General features: G+C 42.0%; 1 protein-coding gene across 5 annotated transcripts in view; it reads right to left on the bottom strand.

Annotated features, from left to right (window-relative positions):
* Positions 1-1069: 1069 nt before the first annotated feature.
* Positions 1070-20227, bottom strand: part of ARID5B (AT-rich interaction domain 5B) — a 175651-nt gene continuing 156493 nt past the window's right edge. For all 5 annotated transcript variants that reach the window (XM_008532588.2, XM_008532580.2, XM_008532595.2 and 2 more), the window contains 2 exons: positions 10498-10696; positions 1070-7165 (listed from right to left, as the gene is read on the bottom strand). In XM_008532588.2, the coding sequence (XP_008530810.1) occupies positions 5000-7165; positions 10498-10696 (2365 nt within the window). In that variant the 3' untranslated portion in view covers positions 1070-4999. The remainder of the gene's footprint in view (positions 7166-10497; positions 10697-20227) is intronic.

The following is a 20227-nucleotide window of genomic DNA, read 5'->3' as shown; positions in this document are numbered from 1 at the left end:
TCCTAGCTTTTCAACCCTTCCTGAATATCCATCAATTGCTCCATTTAATCCATCACGAAGTCTGTTCATCCTTCCTTCTAGGTACCTCTGAAATGTGTCCACTTTCCTATTTCACCACCTCAATCGAAATGACCACCATCTTGGTATTAGACAACTCTCAATCTGCCTTCATACAGCAGCTGAGAGCGACACTGAAAAAGACAAATCTGAATATGTCACCTCTCTGCTTAAACCTCTTTTTCCTTAAGATAAAGACCAAAATGCTCAAGCTGGTCTATTAGGACCTACCTGGCTGGGCCCTGCTTATACTCTCTAACCTCACCTCAACCTCATTCCCTGGACCTTGTAATTATGCTTCTGTCACACAGGCATGTTTTCAATCCTTGTAATAAGCGCAACTTGTCCCTGCCTTGAGGTCTTTACCCTCCGCTTGGATCCTTCTCCCAATTCCCTCCCACTTGGTCACCTCATCCTTCTTGTATCGGTTTTACCACCACTTCCTCTTCATGTATCGCTTTAGTCATCACACTCCTCTCCCTGGAACTAGGTCAGGTTGAGGTTTTGTATTTATACGGGTGACTATTTGATTAACTCTCTTTCCTATAAGATTTATAAGCTCCAGAGACAATATTTATCATTTACTCACCATTGTATTCCCAGCTCCTAAAACTATGCCTGGCAAGTGAGACATGGGTAAATCTTTGTTGACCGAATAAATAAACAATGACTTTTGTTATCTGCCAAGAGAAGCATCTTGTATACAAAGGAAGTCATAGACTTAAGAGCCCTGGGTTCAAATCCTGACTCCTACAATTTGTTAGTCAGGTGGCCTTGGGCTGGCTGATTTATCTCTTTAGTTTTCTCATCAGTAAAATGAGAGTAACCATATTTACAGGGGGTTGTGAAGATTAAAGGCACCCAACAGGTTCTCTACAAACTACAGACATCATCATCATCATTATCATCATTATTGTTCTTATCCAATTTGAAGACAGTAGGGTGGAAAGTACGCTGGTGAGGCCACAGGGCTCCTCAGGAAGAAGTGACAGATTACTCACACCCAAAAGGAAACAGATAGTAACATTTTTTATTAAATATTACAGTGGATCAAAAAGTACAAAATATCTCTTGCCTGCTATGTGATTGGGAAACTATTGGCACGTAATACAGTATCAAAAGCAGTAATAAGTACAATTTGGAAAACATACAAAATTGAGTGTTTATACTTGGCTCAGCATTCTTCTGGTAGTGTTTAAACTAATGCAAAGGTTACTCAATAACCTCTCCATTGGGAAACTGTATAATATCACTGGGCCATGTTGCTATATACAAATAATCACCTTACAGAGCATAGAGGTTACATAGCTGGAATCACCAAAAGTATACAATATTTACAACACAGGAAAGTTTAAAAAAGTATAAACAGCCAAGAGATTATGCTGCTATTCTTGAGACATATTTCAACCATGGGGAGACAAGCAGAATATCAAATACATCAACAGCCAACACTGGAATTTAAGTGCTCAAGATAATCATTGCAATGGTGTGGGTCTCACCAGGGCAAACTTGTTCCCATTTCTTTTTAAAACTGGGACAAGAGTAAAACTGGACCAGATGGGACTTGGCTGACCACCACCAAATGTGACTTTGTGGGACAACAAGTGAAGAGAAAGAAATGGTTCTCTTTGAAGGCACACTACATAAAATATTTTTGTGGGATCACCTCGAAATTTCCATCAGACACACCAACACAGTGAAATACAGTACTTGAGAATTCATGCACCAGGTCAGAAAGTTGTAAAGTCAACATTGAGTTTTAACAAACCCTTCTGTATATGCCCTGATAAACAAGTGAACTTAAGAGCTTCTAGCTATTAAATAAATAAGTCAGTCCTGCGGCAAATATTACAAGTTAGAATCACTTACTAGGAGAATACTTAATTCTGAAACTCAGTTGGGCTGTTTTTCTTTTTTTTTTTATGTTGAGTTGCCAAAAGTTAAACCAGAAGTTGCATGGAAAGGCTTTTTAAAAAATATTATTTAGAATCTCCAAATCTCCAGTAAATCACGGACTTAGTGCATTTTGAATTGCAACATTTCTTGGAAGCCACACTCAGTAAATAGATTTATGACTCCATTGCCAATTAGATTCCACAGTTTCCTTTACAGAACTACCAATAACAATGGTTTGCTTGCACAAAGAAAGGCTTGTGCAATTCCATTCAATAATAAGGCCCCTTGAACTCGAACAATGCAAACAAAGCCCTATTTAAGACTTTTTAAAACGTAGTTCTCAGCCAATGAAGAATTCAATGGTCTTTTTGAAAGATTTCCAAGATCTCTGCTCAGAGTTTTAAAACAAATAACACACTGCTTCTGCTGGGAATGTATACCCCCGTTTCTCTTTATTTGTCCTCATGTTTTGCCGAGGGTATGAGCTTCCTCAGACAGAAACAGTGAGTCTCCTCTCGGAAGAGATGAGAAAAACAAAAGCTGGACTATGTTAACATTGTTTGAAAATGGTGTGATCGAATTCCAACATGATGAAACCAGACTGAAATCACTGCAGTGGGGAAAACAAATGGCCTATATTCCAAATGGCTAGGTGAGCTCCACCAGGGACTGACAGCCCCCGTTTTCTTTGAGAAACCAACTCACAGTAACCACGTACGATCTAGCCCATGTCTGCTGCAGAACCACTGGAGTCTCCTTGTTCTTCCATGGCCTCTGATTCCGGGACCATTCAATCTAGTGCAACATTCTTATATGTGTCCTGGCTAGCATTCTGCCAGCTGGAATTGAGATTTTTTTTTCCCCCTTCTATCTTGTGCAATAGCAGGATAATCTGCATTCACACATTTATAATCTAAATTCTACTAGTCTATCTATGGTTCTATTAAATATATATATATTATTCCACAGGAAGGTAAATAATTAATTGAAGCAAATGGAACTCTTAACACTAGATCTCTACATTCTTTTGTTTCCACCTTTGGATATTAAGTATGTTACATTGAATATTTGGCTTCGTATCATGGAGACATTTCAATACAAATGCACGGCATGCATGGCTTTGTTTAAGAGCCGCAGTTTCATTGTTTACCAGTTTTGATTATTTTGCAGTCGAGTTAGCTATTTAGAAGTTGAAAATTGTCATCAATTTTCATAGAATTAAATATCTCAGAGGTAAAAGACTTGGTTAACTATGGTTCTAATGTCTACTGGTAGTGTTGGGGGAGGGGAGGGCTGGCGGGGGAGTTCATCAAAGCAGTCTTAGCAGCAGGGACGGGGCTTGGAAAGAAAATCCACTCTCTGTATCGATCGACTTTTAACACACTTAGAAAACGCATCCACCTTGATGTTACATCTTGGCAGCAAATGAAATAAAGTGGCAAGAATGACAATAGACATTCTCCACATCTTTTGACTGCTTGAACAGCTTGACCATTTCTTTCCAACAATAAAAGAACTCATAAAGCGGGCTGTATTGCCAGGTGGTTAAAAACATGACAGAAGCCACCGTGTGTGTGTGCGCGCGCGCACACAAAACTCAAGCCCCGGAAACCCAAAGAGGATGACTTTCTCTTGAAACGGGTAATCCAGTATGCCAATTTTCCCCAAAGATGTGGCCTGGGAGGTTCTTCTTGGGAACAACAAGAAACCAACTTGATGAAGGCCATGTGACTACCTATTACCCAAGAGACCACGGCCCAGGGAAGGTGTCTGGCACGGGGGCCACCTGCTGCTGCTCATCTGCTTCTGGATAGTGGAGTGCCATCCTCTTCCCAGCCCCCTTTCCCAGAGTGTTTAAAGGGATCAGTGCCAACACCAATGTAAATCATTTTGGCTCCTGTTCTAATTTCTGAAATTCCTAAAATATCTGTGCAGCCCACAAATATGTCCTCTAGACTCTGTTGTTATTCAGCAGCGTGCTGCCAGTGAGGTTTTTGTTTTTACGATTCCTCTGGTATGTAGGACAGTTTCACAGCCTAGATAAGGTAAGTACAATGCTTGATATTTTCACGTAACCCAATACTTCAAAGCAAAGCCTTTGGCCGGGTAAGCAGTGTATAAGCTCTTTCAACTATGCCATTTATGAGGAACAAAATCCTTAAGTTGCGGATCTGCAAAGGAACGTTCTCTGCACCATTGTGTGCTCAACTGTTTCTTTTTCATTTGTTCCACTAGAATCAGTTGCTTCAATTTGTAAACAATAACTTGACCACCCAAAGCTGCTCAAAATGATAAGATGTGGAAAAATTACAAACACACGTCAACAACTCGGACAGTCAGTCAGCCTTTGAAACAAAACAAAACAAAATAAAACAAAACAAAAACAAAAGACCTGCAAACAAAAGCGATACTGTTTAATTAAAAAAAAAAAAAAAAAGGACAAGAAGGAACCAGGAGAAAATGGAACTACCTGTATATAAATTAGGTGAGCAAACAGTGATACGGGTAGTTTTACGAAGCAAATATATACAGTCAGTTTAACAGTGTTTACTTCTCTGGATTGTTTAATAGTGTCAAAATGAAAGATCTGCTGAAGTTTCACTATACATTGCATTGATTGAACCTTGGAGTTTTATGAAAAGAGGGGCATCCCTTGGCATATGTCTGCCAGTCTTCCTTGCCCCTTCTTTGAAATGCCTGCGCCTTTTTTGCCCAGGTTGTTTCCTGACCATCAGAACTCAGGCGGGGTCCTCTAAGTTCTTCCTGGATACACACAATCCCTTCACAAGACCCCCGTGCAAAGTGAACGATCTGGGCTTCCAGGGCATCTGGGTTGGAAAAGGGGCTCAAGACCGACCAGCCAAGGCTGGAGTTGTCCCAGAAAAATCAGGTATGTTCACCTCCCCTCTCGGCCCCTTTGGCAGGGACTGATCTCACCCCTAGATTAGGAGAAATACCGACTTCTAACTCTGCAAGCCATCGCCCCCCAGGGTAAGGAGTGCAGCTCTGTCAGCCATGCCATTTAGGATGCTGGGCAGAGCTGGGCTTACAGTTTTGTACTGGGGTGTACAGACGACAGCTGGGAAGATGGAAAGGCAGCTTGAGGATTTATAGCAGCTAAAGGGTAAATGCTGTTGTGCAAAAGGTCCCCATATGAACTTCCTACAGGTGTGGCCGCAGCCAAGTGTCTGTATAGCTGCTGAGAATTTGTCGGCGATGTAAAAATTCCTCTTTGCATCACAAGCGAGTGGAAAGCCAGAGGCTGCATGAGTGGAGAGAGCACAGTCTGGTTTTTCAAGTACTGCAGAGAATGAGAATACCCAGCGGGGAGCCGGGAGTTGAGGCCCGAGTTACACAGGCTCCCAGAATACAAACCTGGGAAGATAGGGGAGGACAGGGGAAGCTTGTGGGCTTCCGATGCGCCCCCGGAATGCCCACCGTGCGCTGCCTTGCTGCCTTCACTCTCTTGCTCAGAGGCCTTCTCCTTCCCGGAGACGTCCTTGGATGCGTCTAGGGGAGACACTGCCCGGGCCTTTTTCCCGGCAATCACAAGGTCCAAATCCTCCAGGCTGCGCTTTATTGGACGCGCTGCACCAATGTTCTGAGGGCTCATTTTCCGGTGCAGGATAGGGTGGACCATGCCTTCCATCTTCCTGAAATTCTCCAGTCTCACATGGTGAGGTTTTCCCGATCTCGAAAGTGACTCAGGGTATTTTTTAGGGGCCGACATGGTCATGGGCGATACCCGACAGGCTTTGGGGTGACAGTCTCGACTCTGGCTGCTTATGACCTGGAACTGGGAGATGCCTTTGCTCTCCTGGGGTCCTGGAGCTGAGTGGGCCAGGCCCAGGACCTTGCCGGTGGGTTTGTGCGGGTTCTTGGGAAGGCTCAGATCCGTTGGCTGATCATCTGTGGGGGCTTCCGCTGCAGCCGACTTTTTGTCTGGAAGGTGTAGAGACGCCAGATAATTTACATGGACCTTCTCCTGGTGTTTGTGGGAAGGAAAAGAAATGTTTTCCGATTCCCTGTACATGTCCCTGCAAGGGTACTTGGATGTCTGTTCATTATGAAGATGGTGTTCAGTGTGTCTATAGAGGCTGTGGAGATGAGGGGACGAGTAGAAATCGGCCAGGAAGCTGGGCATGTGGGAGTGGGGGAGCGCCCTTTTCTCTAATAGTTTTTCCTTGCCCTCCTGAATTTCTTGCTTCAGGACGTAGGAGTCAGCAAGGGGGCTAAGGTGATGCTTGGAGAAGCTGCAGCGGTGGGGATCCGATCGACTCAGTTTGTCATGCTTAAAAATGTCATTGATGCTCTTTCTCTCCTCAGAGGGCTTGCTTCGGAAACTCTGGACGTGCTGAATCACTGACGGCCGGCTGACCGCCATGTGGTCAGTGCTTTGGCCATGGTGGGCCTGGGACAAACCCGAACACAGGTCATCCCTTGCAATCAGTTTCTTTTTGCTGATCAACGGAGGTGGGGAGCCATAGGGGTAGCTGCTGGAGAGGCTGGCCCCACTCACTTGCGACAGAAGTTTTTTCTTGGCCAGTGGGGACATGATGCCTGGGTTGCCCCTTGAGTAGAGCAGGGGGGTGTAGTTAAGTCCATGGTTCTCATTCATGGGCCCAGTCAGGTCTTTGTCTTTGAACATGTCAAATGACTGGACCACCAGGACCTTTGGGGTCTGCTTTAGTGCATTGTGGATGTCGTCACTGCCCAGCTGGTCCACCTTCACGGTGCAGTTGGCGATGTAATCTGCCATGGCGGGCAGTTTGTCATCCTCCATCTCACTCTGGTTTGCCAGCGGTGGCTGTGTGGTGGGGAAGCCAGGGAAGGATACTTCTTGGAGTTCATCTTCAGGGCTCTCTGTAAAACAGCAGGGCTTAGATTCTTGTTTTGAGTCCATGAGAGTGCTGGGAGAGGTGAGTGACTGTTTGCCGGCCCCGGGGATGGGGGCTGGATCCCTTTCAGGGGCCGGAGGGGCACCTGAGAGCGGAGGAGCAGGCCCCTTCTCTCCCGCCTCCTCTGCCACCTTCTCACTGTTGGCACCTTGATCTGTTTCGTTGTCCTTTTCTGGGTCAGCTCTAGACACCAGGGGCCTGGCTGCAAAATCCTGGTACCCTTCCATTTTTTTCTTCATGTCTGCTACTGGAAGAGGCTCAGTGATGCTTTTCTGGTTTAAAGTCTCTTGTTCCTTCTCCTGCTCTGATGAAACCTGAAAAAATATTTCAGAAGACAGTCAGAAGGAAGCCAAATGCATTGACACATTTTTCTATGAAATAAAATATTACACACAGCAGTTTTTCTTGAAAACAGGCTTGTCAATCAGCTCACGGAGTTTTTGTAAAGCTTTATTACTCCTCATCACAGCTCTAAACAAAGAAATCTAAATTACAGAAACATTAGGGGAAATATGTATATTCACTCTGGTCCCGTATGAGACACCTATCAAGATAGCAAAGCGTTATGTACTGAGAGCGTACAATCGTACCGCTCCCTGATTCTAATACATATTTTAATTCTGAGGTTGTCTTCTTGTCAAATCAGTCAATTATCCAAATGGGTTTTAAATTACATGTTGTGCTTTATGACACTTGGGAGAGAGATTTTTTTAAGCATCTCTCTTTCAAAAATCCAACCAAACCCATGTCAACAACAAACTTAGGGTAACTCCTCGCCATTCTTTGAGACAGCAAATCCTGTCTTAACGTGTTCAACGTGATGCATGAAAATTTGCGATGCTTAAGTGTTAATAATTTCTACTCGGTGCCATATGACATGCAGGTAAGGCAAAAATATTGAAAAATTATGCAGATGCCACGTCAGCCTGTCTACCTGAGGGACAGAAGGACTTTAAGTCCTTCTAGGCTGCAGCCAAGTACATTTCTATTAAAGCTAAAAATGAAGTTGTCAAAATTCAGGCAGTTAGCGCCACCACAAATACAGCTTTTCTGTTCATTGAAATAAATTGTAGTCAATGAGATGGATGCTCTTTATGTGTCGCTACTGACAGAAGTTGTGGGCACAATTTGACCCATTCATTGCATTATGTAGCTGTGCAAACTTTGACCTTAGAAGGCCATTTTAACTTTCCATCTGTGACCCAGCTGACTGACAAGCCCTTTCAAAACTCATGTCATTCTGCCCTGACATGTCTTAGTGGAGAACAATCACAAAACAGTTGTATTGAGCTGGTCGTCTTTGTTTCCCCCTCCATCTCATCCCTTGAAGTTCTTCTTTGTTAAGAAAAGAAGAGTCGGCCACATTAGCATCTTTGGGTAAGACTGAGGATGCTGGTATAGGGATGCATAGAAACAAAAATTTTAAGGAATCGCACCCATTTCGTAGATAATTTCGCCTAAATCCAATTGAAGCTACCCTGCTTTTTAGAGATCTGTTATATCTAAGAGCCTTTGCTTATCATCTTTTTTTTTGTACTAATAGCTGCCTTTTCCAGTGCAAATATCATTACTTGTTCTACATTAACAATCATCATTGGTCTCTTGAGTTTATGCATTACATAAAAATACAGAAAAATGAGTACAGCAAGGAAAAAAGGCAAATTGCATTTAAATGCTAGTTTCTGTTGGGGCTGCGGTTTGAAGTGGGGCTATGCTTAGTCCTACTGAAGTTGCTATGACCTAGGCCTTCAGTTACACGGAATTCTATGCTTTTGGCTCTAAAACAGGTTTAGGAGGTCTTTGAAAGCTAGGCAGAAAAAAGTAAAGGGCCTCTCTTCTAGGAAGTCATTTTATGAGCTGCCTTAGTATGTTAAACGCTATCTGCCCACCAAGCAACTTGCAATCCAATTACCTAAGACAGTGGGTTTGAGCAGAAGGGCTTTATAAGCCTTCCTATATCATCACTGAGTTCACTGCTTCATATTGAAAACATCGAACATTAAAAACAATAAAAATAACAATGACAACAATAAAATCTGAACCCCAACACACAGTCATTGAGGAGAATGATACTTGGTCAATAACCTGAGTCTATGTTGGAGGTAGGGAGCAATTCTTACCATAAGGTCAACCTAGGAGAGGGTATGAGATTCCAGGTAATTTGGATAACCTGATGATGATAATAACCTTTGACACTCAAGACACAGCTCCCTGCAGGGAAGCATGGGGTCTTTAGGAAACAAGGAACCTAAAGACGGCAGGGAGTCAGGCCGTGCTCTCGGCAATGGTCACCTCCCAAGCTGATGGGCTCAGCGCACGAGCTGAGGCTTCCTCCCCCAACTCACAAACCAACTGTTTCAAACTTCATCCCCAAAGTGGAGCCATTCAAAGGTCAGCCGGCCTCTTGGTCCTCAGTTTGTCCCCTGGTGCTTTGGCAATGCTGTACATATGGTATCTAATAGAACTCGCTGATCCAAAACACCATAATAAATCACCAGGCCAACAGGATAAAGGAAGAATGGAATGTAAGCCTTAACTTGGAATTTCCTTGCTTTCGGCCATTTATGTTGCAAGCTTGCAGATGTTTAGAAATCTCTGCAACATCTTTTCTCCCCCTTTTTAATTACTAGAGATTAAGATAATTATGAAACAAAAATAAAAACAAAAAAACCCCACCTCTCTTCTTGGTATTAATACTATCTTCTTACACAGGAGTCAGTTGGGTAAGTTAATTTCTAGTTAGGAGGTTGGTGTGTGTTGTGTGTGTGTTTTAAGCCAGTGTTTAATTACGGAGTCTCTTATGTGTTCATTACAAACCTGATTTTTAGGGGGTGTTTAATATCAGCACCAAAATTCCCTCTGGGGTTGAATCCTAGAACATGCTGTCTCCAAATGTGGCTGCTAAGTTTTTTTTATGGGCAGCAAGGTTTTTATGATTCATGTTGAAACAGAGCCCAGATCAGTCTCCATGGCTGACTGTAGGCTGACAGTAATGGCTTCTCCCTAAGAGCTGGTGGGGGCTGTGGGTAGCTGGGGCTTGTTTTAAAAGGTTCAGAAACTACCTGTTACCACAAGAGATAATAATGGTTTCAGGGGAACCGTTTCAAAATTCTCCTATAAATAATATGTACTTAAGGTGTTTCTAAATTGGTCTCAACCCAAGGCTGTTGCACAGAGGTTAATTACGGGAGGCAAACAGAATCTCTCAAGTTCTCAGGACAGTCCTGCAGAGACACAGCACGTCCATTTCAGCATCTCTCCTTGCTGGATCCCACAAAGTGTGTTTCAAAGTCACACTGGCTCCTCAGATAGATCCAGACAGAAGCCACATCTTTGGTACCGGAGTCCCATGGCTGAAGTTCTGGCTCCTTCTATCTCAAAGTCGACATTTGCTATCAGTTTTCTGCAGGATGCTCACATCTTTCTAGATCCTATTCTTGGCCTATCCCACTCAATACCAGCATTGCCTTTCAGCTCCTGAGCGAACCAAAAGGTCCACTATTTGGGGAACTGTGAAGTTTAGATGATTTGATTTCTTAGTCGAGCGTTGCAGTTGCACAGGGACACGGCTATGGATGCAGGGCTCTGGAAGACCCGGAGGCAGCCATGTCTCACAGAAGAATTTCTGCGGAGGAGAGCAACTCACCTCTGATGCATCCTGGGGCTTAGGGGCATTCTCTTTTTCTTTCTTGCTCTTAGGGATTTCATGTTTGATGCGTTTGGTTCCTGATACTTTTGTTTTATTCTCATTTTCCTGCGAACTGTTCTCCTGTTTCCGAGGTTTGATTGGAGGCAGGGGTTTATCTTCCTCTCCTTTAATAAACCTTTCATAGGGTAGGATTAATCTGAAAGGACATTAGAAGAGAGGATCAATCAGGGGAGGTAATTCCAGTCGCACTGATGCTATGGGGCTTTACTTCTTTTCTTAACACAATCAATTTAAGGAATGACTTCATCTCCAATGACACCAAAGCATTTCTAGAAACGTATTTCACAAAGTAGCGATCTACTTCTCTGGTCAAAACCAGTACCTGGTAACTTACATACTTCTTTGCAAGACCCCTTTCTGATTTTGTGAATCTATATACCAAGCATACCAATGGAAGCATCTAAAGTTATATCATTATCACTGCCCGTGGAACCCGGCTAAGTGCCAACAACACCACAACAATAATGACAGCTGCCAATCATTTATCATTCTGCCAACAATTATTTATTGACCACCTACTACGTGCCAGGCAGTGTTCTCGGCACTGAGATACAGCAGTGAACAAAACATTCAAAGCTCCTGACCTCAAGAGGTTTATACTCTAGTAGGTACTAGTATGTGCCAGGTAATGCCCTAGGTACATTATATAGATTATTTCATGTAATCTGTACAACATCACTATGGAGTATTACTATTATTGCTGTCGTTATTATTATTCACTTTTTAACAGATGAAGGCACTGAGGCCCAAAAAGTTTACATAATTTGTGTAAGAGTCACACCATTTGTTAGAGGTAGAATTTGAACCTAGTTCTGCCTGTCTCCGAAGTTTATATTTCCATTCATGTCAAAATACAGACTAGACACTTAAGATAAAGAGGTTAATGGGAGGCAAGCCCAGCATGGCCAAGAGACAGCTGTCTCATCCAGAACTCTGAGGGGGGTGGGTGACGCCACTATGAGGGGCTCTGTTTTGGGGTGCCAAGTAAAAGAGGCCCCCAGTGAGAAGGAAAGCAGATAGACCACTCAAGCCACAAAAATCAGAGGGCTGAAAAATTCAAGCATTTTAATTATATAACTTTTTAAACAAAGTACATAAAATTGTTCTAAAAAGAGAAACATCAAACAGCTCTAGTTTTAATCTGTTTTCCCTTTGCGACATAGCACTTGATCTGAAAGGGAAAAATAGCTGATGTAATTAAAAGGGATGGATTGCATTACAATCTCAGTTTCAACTTCAGTGATTAAAGTTTTTATAATGCATTTGGTATGATTAATGACTCACTGTGGGATTAATACAAGACTCAGCCCTAAAAATATGAACTTTAATACAGCAAACATAATTTGTTTTAAATAAGACAAGTTGAGTCAATGAAGAAAATGTACTTGGCTTATAAACAACATAAATCTGTTCAAATATTGGGAACCCTAATTATTTTTAAACTAAGACTCCCAGGCAAAAACTTCTTTGGTTTGGATATTTGTTCGCTCTCCTAAAATTGGTTTCTAGCTATGCAATTTGGCTCTCAGCTACTTAAACATACACAACTGTTCAGGTTTGCGAGTACAGACGTGGGGACATTTGTGATCATAATATTTCACTCTTTAATAAAATACCAAGTAAATTATGGGAGAATCAAATCCCAATTTATAGCATATTAGAAACAAAATTCATTTACTGAGCATGCTTGGACAAGGTATGTGCAAGGAGGCGTGAATAATAGTTTCGAGCCCTACATCTGGCAGCGGGCCAGCCATGAAGATCAACACAGCCCATGGGAAATAGTTATCTTCAGATCCCATTACAAACTGAGTTTAAACATGTTACAGCTGCTAAAACTGGAAACTGTTCTCTCTATGCAGACTTACTAAAATAATATATGGCTGCCAAATACCTGCTTCCCACTGTAATATTACAGTTAATGTTTATATAATAAAAAGCATAACTAAGCAGAAGAGGAGAGAAAAAAGCAATCTTGTTCATACTTGAATTTATTCCGTCTCATCTGTAAAGTCCCCAACATTCCCCCCAATTCCTTTCATCTGCGTGGTTCTGCCAGGGACTTTATCCTCTTCAACATGGGCAGGTTGGGGATTTTTGTTTGAGAGCGAAATGCACTGAATACTTTAAATTGGCAAAAATATTTTAATTTGACTTTAATGAAACTATATTTTCATTGTTGGGACAGATAGGTTTGTTTTACTTTTGTTTGGTTGCCATGGGAACCAAAGGAGCATTGAAGTCTGGGTATTCCGATGGTTACCATTTGTTGGTACCACTCTCCCTCGAACTCCATTCTCTAATTAAGATGGTGACACCATGAGGGACCCTCTTCACTGAGAAGCTTTACCTCTGAGTGTGGGGAGCTGCGTGAGAGGAAGCAGAGAACTGGGTGGGAGAGACACCCAAGGTGGGACCCCTCAGAACCCCTCAGATTCTGATAGTCCTGGGCCAACCCAGCTTTCTAGATATGTGCTAAGGAGACTTTAATTTCCCTATACAATTTTGCAAGTTCAAGAGGCAGGGCAATATTTCTACTTTATTTCTTTTTTTTCCCTTTGCTTTCATTTTTTTTCTTCCCTTCACTCAACTTAGCAGCTGGCTGGTCGACAGCAGTAAAAAATACATTTCACTTTGCTGGTCAAAGGCCTAAAGCCAGAAGCAGGAAATCTGGAATTAAATGTTTCTTGTATCTGGAAAGAGGCATGACTAAGGTAAAACTGAATCCAAACACAAGCCCTGCTTGTTTAAGGCTTCCAGAAGGACTGTATGTGAGTGTGTGTGAGTGTGTGCGTGTAAAGGTCAATTGAGTGTTTTTTTTCCCCTTCTAAATCACTGAAAGATAATTATAGTGGCTCAGGGAAAAAAAGCTCCCAAAATAAAACAAGAAAGGCAGCAGCTAAAAGGAAACAAGTAGAAATATGACCAGCTAAGCCCTGAAGAACAGGGCACGGTCTCGCACGCACACAATCGCTGTTCATGTAGTGATTTCCGTTGGTGCGATTTTCACTGAATGTTTTTTCAGTTATCCTGTCATGGTACAACACAATTACCCCACAGGATATGATCTTATCATCTGATTATTAGAAGTTTTTACAGTACAACAGGACGAAAGCTATTACAGTTTTCTGAACATTTAAATGTTTAACGTACATGCGACACCATTAAAAACAGGTTAGCCAACTTAAGGTCAACATTGCCTAATGCAGGAAGCTGAGTAGGTTTGTACTGTACAAAGAATTTAGTATAATGCAACATGCCTGCGCCTTGCAGATGATTATTCCTCAAATATTTTTAGTACAACAAAGATCTAATCAGTTTCTAAACTGTACAGATAAAAGCAAAAATGCACCCCCGCCCCCAAGAACTCATTCCGCAGGAGAAATATTTTCAATGGGCTACAACTCCAAGAATGTGGGTTGGGTTTTAGGTGGGTGGAAGTAATGGGGAAGAGAAGCAATATATTCATTAGAAAATCCAGAGAGATATTTCCCCCGGTCTACATCCAGTCTGGGGATTGAAAGCTGGGCAGATAAATGGGCCTTTATTATTATCCAGATTTCACATTTCAGATTAGCAAAATGCTTATTTACGATGCCATTAATGGATCTGAAATAGGTAAGCCACCATGTATTAAAAAATAACATCTTTCCATAGGCATAAGATTTGTAGCAGCATGAGATTTTATTTTTCCCTAGGAATAATACAAGAATAACATTTTCCACCCCAAAGCAGAAACAGTAGGGGAGCCTTTTGCTATCATGGAGATTCTTATTAAATTCAGTCACTGTGAACAGCAAGGTTTTTTCTCCTCCTTTTTTTTTTTTTTTTTAAAATAAAGACGACTTAAAATCAACCCAAGTTAAAATTAACAAATCAATGGCATTGTAACCTTGATTTATTAGCGTCTGAGCCACTAAATTATCATCATACAAGAAATTGCTGGTTTGAAAAGATTTCGGCTTTGTTAAATCTCAAGTTAAATAATGGTGCTCAGTATACTAGGCTTTTAGATCTGCCTCATCTGATATTATGAAAAATTCAATACATTTCTCTACAGCAGGAGTCAGGGGTCAGCAAATCTATTACTGTAATGTAAGTAATCTGGCAACCTGCCAACTCGTTCTCCCTTTTATTATTTTTTTAAACACCAAGGCAGATAATTTTATATTTACAAATTCTAAAATCCTCCAGGGTCTTGCCTCTCTTTCTCAACAAAAAGCAGCAGCCTCACATTCGAGAAATGTCTGTCGCACATGTCCTCATCATTTGCATTTCATACAAAAGAAGAAAAGACCCTTCATCTTTATTAGGCAACATTCTCCTCCCCTCCCCACAGGCAGAGGAAAAATAATGTCAAATCTCATCTGAGCAAGTAACCACTAATGTCTCCTGTATTGATTAATGCTTGCATGGAATGACTGAACTTTTGGGCCAAAACATTTAGCAAACAGTGCTTAAGAGGAGAAATGAGAATCCATCTATTTATAGAGCTCTGAAAAATGGTATTATAATAATGTCTGGAACTGATTCAACCCGGAGAGTGGGGGAAAGAAGTGGGAAATCTTTAGGGTTGTATTCGAACCTCAAACTCACCCTAGTTACTTCATAGACACGTTTATGGTATCAAACCAGTAAAAAATTCCAGGCCCAGAGATCTGCTGGTGCCCTTGGAGCAGAATATTTTAGGGGCAGAGGGAAATAAAGTCAGTGTGCATGTCAGGGCAAAAATGCTACTGCTACTCTTATACTATTAGGTTTTCCTGTGGCAGTGGAAAAGAAATGACATATTGGTTCCACTGGGGCTTCAGACCTGATCTGATCCCAAATGGAGTCATTACACCACCAAGTTGATTCCAGGGTTGATAAATTCTAAGGCTTGGCCAGACATTTCCCTTCTCAGCCAGAAATTGAAAATATAACTTCACTGTGAAGTGTGGGAAGCAATCTTTCACAAAATATGCAGCCAATAGAAGGTATATTTTTCTTCTTTGAAGATGAAGTACACACACTTGTTAACGTTCCAAGAAGTATAGAAAGTTTCTAATCTCACATACTGTTCACCTCTCAGGGCGCCAGACCATGACACTAAAAATGGCGGAAGAGCATTTGGGGAGTAGGCACCGAAACAAGAGTCAAATACATAAACGTGCTACGTCAACGTGCAAAGAAGTGGCACTGTTGCCTCAGTGGGCACAACACTTGCTAAGTACAGTCGCAACTGTGCTGCCTCGTTTCTGTTCTTTTAAAAGCCAAGCTCCATCTGAAAAAGATGTGGGCTCCGGATAAAGATCTCCTCTGTTTTATGGTGTGAGTTTCAGTAGAGTAGAGAAATTAGTGTGCCGAGTGTGAGGAGCAAAATACCAGTAACCAAGAGAGCTGATAATGAGGCCTCCAGTGTCCCCTTCCAACAGATGAAGATGTGAACTGAAAGCTTTGAGCACCAAACCATGGAGGGAGATGCCATGCTGATATGTAGGCTATGGAGAATGAGTGTATGGCAGGACCCATCTGAGCCAAGAAAATGGTGGGAGAATGCAACATGGGTTCTGTGTAAAAATCTTAGCTTGCCTGTGAGCTACCAAGGGTAAACTGTACCTAGCTCTTTAAAAAGGATGTAGGTATACAGGGCTGGCCCTGTGGCCTAGTGGTTAAGTTCGGCATGCTCCACTTCGGCAGCCTGCGTTCAGTTTCTGGGCACAGACCTACACGACTTGTTGGCAGCCATGCTGTGACGGCGACCCACATACAAAATAGAGGAAGACTGGCACAGATCTTAGCTCAGGGTGAATCTTCCTCAAGCAAAAAGAGGAAGATCATCAACAGATGTTAGGTCACAGTGAATCTTCCTCAGCAAAACAAAAAAAAAAATGGGAGGGGGGGAAGTAGGTATAAATACCATCATTTGTATTCTATGCTAAGATACCTAAAAGGTATATGGCCCATTATCATCAACAACAAAACATGGCCACTTGTCTTCAGAAAAGCTCTTCCTTGGGAAAATTATCTGCTCACCAGGAGCTTCATTACCTACTCAAAGGGCAGCAGAAGATGAACAGGAAAACCATTTAAGGCATTAATACTCTCCACTTGCCCCTAGAAGTGGTGAGAGAGTGGTTTCTTAGGCCCGTTGATAACTGTGACATCTTCTTCCATGGTCCTGGAGTGACTATGACCCTAACTAAGCAAAGAGAGGAAAGACAGGTACATGGTGTTGGGATCCAGGAAGATGGTGGCTTGACTCCCATCAAGCTGTGTCAATGTGAGAGAGGCGGCTCAAGGGTGACAGGCCCATTGAACTGGATTTATATGGGCTGTGGGGGCCAGGGTTAAAGGTGAGGTTGGAGGGTAGGGAGAGAAAGTTCTGGCTGTTCTTATATATTGATTCGGCATTACAATATTAATAGCAGCTGTCATGTATTAAATTCCTATTAATACGAGGCACTTTGTATGCCTTGACTTCAACAATTACAAAAAGGAATATACACAGATATGCTATTTTATCCTCATTTTATGGATGAGGAAACTGAGGTTTAGTGTGAAATAATTAAATGACCATTAAAAGGCATGCAGCTAGTAAGTGCCAAAATTTGAGTTCAAACGCAGATCTGCCTCTTCTCCGAGCTGCTTTTATCTCAGCAAGATAGCTGTGCATCTTCATACATTGTTTCACAAACACCAACATTGGGGAGACACTGAAATGATTACCCCTGGGTTAAGAAAATTCCAAGCTCCTGAGGCACTGTCTGTCTTAATCAGGGTGAGCATTCTCCTTTTCTCAGGGGCAACAGACCTACAAAATACATACGTGGCCATTCCACAAAGGGTCGACCCATTACAACAGAAGCAGCCCTATGGCTTGGGCATTGGGCACACCACTCCTTTTACAATACTCCAGGATAATCATGCCCATGCTCTCCAAAAGTAGTAATCCTAGTTGGATCAGGCCTTAAGAATCATGTCCCCCATGAATTCCAGCCTGTAGCACTTAACCTTACTGAGTCTGAGCTTCCCATGGTCTCTCTAACTAGACTGAAAGCTCATGAGGGAATCTGTTTCTATGATGCCTCCTTGCCACTTCTAAGAGGGTCTAGATTGATGTTAGCCCCATGTCTTTCAAATGAAGACCACGATGCAGAAAGTTGGAATGGACTTAAAAAAGGCTGACTGTATACTCCAGGGGCTAAAATACATGCTCACAACAGAGGGCCTGGACCATAAACAGTACCCAGCCCTCCACAATGCCAGCCAGCAAAGATGGCAGCAATTATTATTCTCAATGATTAAACAATGACCAACTCAGATTCAAGTTGTGTGGATCCATTTCAAGGGCACATCAACATTATTTCAAGAATAATAGACCAATATAACTACAGTGTTTTCAACACGATGCACACCCCACAAAGGAAGGAAGGAAGGCAGTCTCCACACATAACAACGGGCAAACGACTATTGCATTCAAGTCCCATGCATGTAAGATACCACAGGTTCCAGAGCTTCTGGAAGGTTCAACAATTCCCCAAACATTTATTATTTTGATCAAACTCTGTAATCACTTGTACAAAAACAAAATGTTCCAAGAGGTTTTCAGTGGAAGAGTTAAGGATATATTTTAATGGTAAACAATTACATTCTTCTGTCATCTGATACTTTTTTTTTTCCTTTCTTTTTTGGAAACATGCTTTCTGAATTTTCAATAGTTCCTTTGTGAAGGCATCTGTTACTCACATAATTGAAAAGATGTTTGTGCAGTGGCATGCTTGAGAGTAGTTATTTAATCTTAATGATAAAGCCCCGAGGACAGAAAATCATAAGTAGAAACCTCTTGTTATTTATCAAAAAGAAAAGGGGCTAAGACACCTAATCTATTCTCAAATTTAAATTCATGCTTGATGAAAACTATCAATAAAACATGGGACCTGCAAAGTTTCTTAAATACTATAGCTAGGTTCAAAGCGGGTGAGGTAGAGCGAAAACAAAAATGAGACAATAAAGGAGCTAGACAAAGAAAAACTGCTGTTTGGCAAGCTTTTTTTTGGGTCAGACAAAGAACTTGCTGTAGTTTACAGCATGACATACACACTTGATTAGTTTGTGCCTGAGGGTGTTTTTACATCAACAGTATAAACTCCAACTTCTATTAATTACAACTTGCATTTAGAGGCAAATTTAAGAATTTTTAAATAGAGATTTTTCAAAGGCTGTTGTTTATTTTTTTTTTAAACAGAAACCAGTTTTTCTACTCCAGGGCCTGGCTGGGGTTTTGTTTTCCCTTGTAAAAGTTTCTTGAAATATCCAGGCATTGGAAAGTTATCAGAGCATTTTAGGCATGCTGAGTGATACGGAGGGAGGCTCTTGCTTATGAAATTACCTGACTCTCCTTTAGGGAGAAATTCTTTACTGATGATAAGAAGCAGCTACTCCAGGTGTAGGGTGCTTACATCTACCTGATTCAGGTCCTTGTAAGAATGGTGGGGTATAGATGGAGGAACAGAAGCACAGCCTCAGCCTCCCTAATCTCAGCCCCTTGTGTGATATTTCCTGGACTGCCGGTTATTGATAAGGGCCAGGAGGCCTTCTGTGGGTTTAGGGGATAAGGAAGATGAGAGTGCCTGGGTAGCATGTTGCAGAGGTGTTACCAACAGAATGTCCACTGGCCAGGGCCCTGATTATCAAGACAGTGTTTAGAAAGGAGACGCAAATTCATAGATTGGTCAACTCCACCACGGGTGAGGATGGAGCATGGTCTACCCATTGGACCTCAAGGCAAGAGAGTTAACAGACACCGAGAGGATAAACTGCAAGACCTGCCTTTGGTGTCTCCAATTTGGAAGTTCAACTTTTGGACTCTCCTGATAGCCCCTTCTACTACCTCATTCCCTACCTCTTTGCACACATTTCCTTGAGGAAACTGTCCTTTTTGTTTGTATTTAACTTAATTCATTCAACTCCTAATTCCTGAGTCCTTGATATGTTCATGCTGCTGCGCTGGCTGCAATAGGGAGTCTTAAGGAAAGCAATACCACATAGTCCTTGCCCTCAAAAACAGTTTCTTTGCTGTTCCTGAATTCCACAATTGAATTATTTAAGCAATGTAGGAGGATATATCTTAAGTTCTAACCTAACCTCTTTAAGATCCAGTTCAAATTCTAGATCCTCCTGGAAGACTCTGCTCTTTCTAGTTGGAAGTCCTCTCTTCTTTCTTTGACCCCTGTTGAACTTATTATTTGTATCTCTTACTTCCCAAGGTTTTGATAGACTTAAATATTTAACCCTCTTTCATGTATGTATGGACTATGAGTTGGATCATATGGTAAGCTGGGTAAGCCAAGGATCACAGCACCTCCCAGGTCTGATGAGTTGGTAGTGTGCCTGGGGGTGTCGTATTGAGAAGAATTCTGAGGCTGACCCTGGGCTCATGGGAAGCAGCATCAAGTTCCCTGAGCAGTCTCTGCCATGAATGTGGTAACAACCTCTTCATTGTTTGCCAGCCTTATTCTAAACTCTTTGGTTCCTACATTTACAATATCCCTGAGAGTGCTTTGCACATGGCAGATGTTCAAAAAACAGCAACTGGCTCTTGAGGGCAGCAGCAAAGGAAAAAGGCAGTCAATCCAATGGCAAATGTATCCTACCCAAGAAAAAGAAACTGGCCCCTAGAAGAGGG

Source organism: Equus przewalskii, chromosome 1 (assembly GCF_037783145.1).
Source record: "Equus przewalskii isolate Varuska chromosome 1, EquPr2, whole genome shotgun sequence".
Lineage (NCBI taxonomy): Eukaryota > Metazoa > Chordata > Mammalia > Perissodactyla > Equidae > Equus > Equus przewalskii.
This window is presented reverse-complemented; position numbering and strand designations above follow the sequence as displayed.